This window comes from Octopus bimaculoides, chromosome 7 (assembly GCF_001194135.2).
Source record: "Octopus bimaculoides isolate UCB-OBI-ISO-001 chromosome 7, ASM119413v2, whole genome shotgun sequence".
Lineage (NCBI taxonomy): Eukaryota > Metazoa > Mollusca > Cephalopoda > Octopoda > Octopodidae > Octopus > Octopus bimaculoides.
The window spans coordinates 41089859-41092159 of NC_068987.1; the positions used below are offsets into that span (position 1 = coordinate 41089859).

General features: G+C 35.1%; 2 protein-coding genes across 3 annotated transcripts in view; one reads left to right on the forward strand and one right to left on the reverse strand.

Moving 5' to 3' along the window:
• The window catches only part of LOC106869388 (fatty acyl-CoA reductase 1), a 422225-nt gene that overhangs the window by 299637 nt on the left and 120287 nt on the right, over positions 1-2301 (reverse strand). The gene's annotated exons all lie outside the window — the stretch shown is intronic.
• Positions 722-2301, forward strand: part of LOC106883410 (uncharacterized) — a 59623-nt gene continuing 58043 nt past the window's right edge. Inside the window, exons 1-2 of one of the 2 annotated variants that reach the window (XM_014934402.2) lie at positions 722-862; positions 2186-2239. In XM_014934402.2, the coding sequence (XP_014789888.1) occupies positions 769-862; positions 2186-2239 (148 nt within the window). In that variant the 5' untranslated portion in view covers positions 722-768. The remainder of the gene's footprint in view (positions 863-2185; positions 2240-2301) is intronic. The other variant, XM_014934403.2, reaches the window with a different exon arrangement.

Consider the following 2301-nt stretch of genomic DNA (forward strand, 5'->3'; position numbering starts at 1 on the left):
GGACTGGTGAAACCGGATGGCAACACCAGGCTCCAGTCTAATTTGGCATATATATATATAGAGAGAGAGAGAGACAGAGAGTAAGTTTGAGAAAATAGACAATTGTTAGCATATATTCTTTTCAAGAAAATACGCTAGGTTAGTGGTGTCAAACCAGTTGACTTGTGAAAGTGGTCTTGATGGAAGGTTCTACTTCTGGTATATGAGAAAATTTGGATGTCCTTGTCACTTACCCATAGCTGTTTTTCAGCTCAATGATCTTTTATTTCACTCAATTTTGAAAGTACAAAACCAACAGTTGGTTTATTAACAGTAGAAATGGCAATAAACTTGCTGGTAGCTCATGAATTTCAGAAAATTTCAGTGGCTTCTTTCAGTTTCGGACTGCCAAATCTAGAAATCCACTCAAAGTTTTAATCTTTCTGGGGCTTTTGTAGAAGACATTTGCCCAAGATGTCACACAGTGGGACAGAATGCAAAATCATGTGGTTGGGAAATGGACTTCTTAACCACACAATTATACCTGAAGACGTGCAATAAATAATCTGATATCCAGTGAAAGATGAAAGTTATTTGTTTTCCCCAGGGCATTGAAAACCAAGATTGTTATGTCTCCACAACATTTGTCAATAATTAGGCACTAAATGAAAAGAAGAGAAAAATTATTCTCCTTTTTCAAAACTATTTAAGAATAATATTAATGAAATATAATGGTATTTTCTTGCTGATACATTCTTTCATATAGAGACAGAATATCCTGCTCAAGACATGAAAAAACCATCAAAAACAAAGAAAGAAGGAAAAGAAGATTCAAAAGAAAACAAAAGTTTGAAGAGGAAATTGACTGCTCAAGATGCTGATGGTATGTTTACATTGCAGTAACCGTCTACATAATGTTTACAATGAAAACTTGTAAGATTTACATATTAGGTGAGATGTCTGAAATTTCTGATATCTATTGTTACATAGTTGCCAACTTAGACAAAAATGACTGAAATATCTGGTACCATACTGCGCCTGAGAAAACTCATGCCTTACAACGGAGTTGATATCCTAAAACCACATCACTAAATGCTTGGATGCGCAATGCTCTGCCTCGCCTCCATTCTCACTGACCCGTCAAGCTCCCTACACATCTCATTCCCAAACACTTGTCACCTCATCTCTTACCTTCAATTTCTACAGTTACCTCTATCCTATCTAACCATCTCACATTATGAAATTTCCCTCTCTGTCACCTTGCCCACTCTCAGTTTAATCCTTTATATCACTTCACCTATATTCACTACCCCATTGTACCTTGAGGGTATGTTCTAACATATCCACCACCACCTCTCTCTCTCTCTCTCTCTCTCTCTCTCTCTCTCTCTCTCCATCTCTAATTTCCTTTGTCCCCCTCTCCTTTCTTTTCCAACTGAGGTGTCTTTGTATCTCTTCTAAAAGACACCTATTTCTATTCCTCTACATTCTTTTAACTTCTCATCCACTGGTACAAAAATTGCATCCCTCAATACTACTCCCTTAGTTAAGGAGACTTTGTTTTGCATGTTAGTTGGTGATCTCACCAGTGCTGGTGCCGCAAAAAAGCATCCAGTATATTCTTTTAAGTGGTTGTCACTACAAAGGGCATCCACTACAAAGGACATCCAGCCATGCCAAAACACACAATGAAGCTTGGCTGACGTCTCCATCTTGTCAAACCATTCATCCATACCAGCAATAGAGAATGGGCATTAAATGATGATGAAAGATAATGATGTAGATAGACCTGATGTAAGATTGTCTCTTCAGCTAAATATATCCAAACATTATTCTGTGGTTTGATGTTTGTCCATTTCAGGTTACCAGTAAATTTTCTAAATTGAAGTAAGGTGATGAATAAATGAAGATATTGCTGATATTAAAAATTATCATTTTGGTTTTTCATCATTAAAATTGCTGCACAGAACATTGCCCTTGTCTTAGTCTTCTGTTCTCTTGTGACTAAGATCTTGAGAGCGAAAGTTTTCTCTTGCCATAGATTATCTTCCACTATCAGCTAAAGACATTTCTTAACTATCACAATCACTATCTTCCAATCACAGTCTTATCTTCACTTTCAGAATCTACTTTTTATTAATTATTGTTATTTTTGAATGATGTGAATTTGAAATTTATTTTAATTTGTTCTCTATTGTTCATTTAGAAAATGTCTCTATAGAAACATCCAGTAAGGCTAAAAAGAAAAGACCGTCTAAAGGCAAGTTTCATTATTTATATATATATATATAAATATATATATATATATATATATATATATAT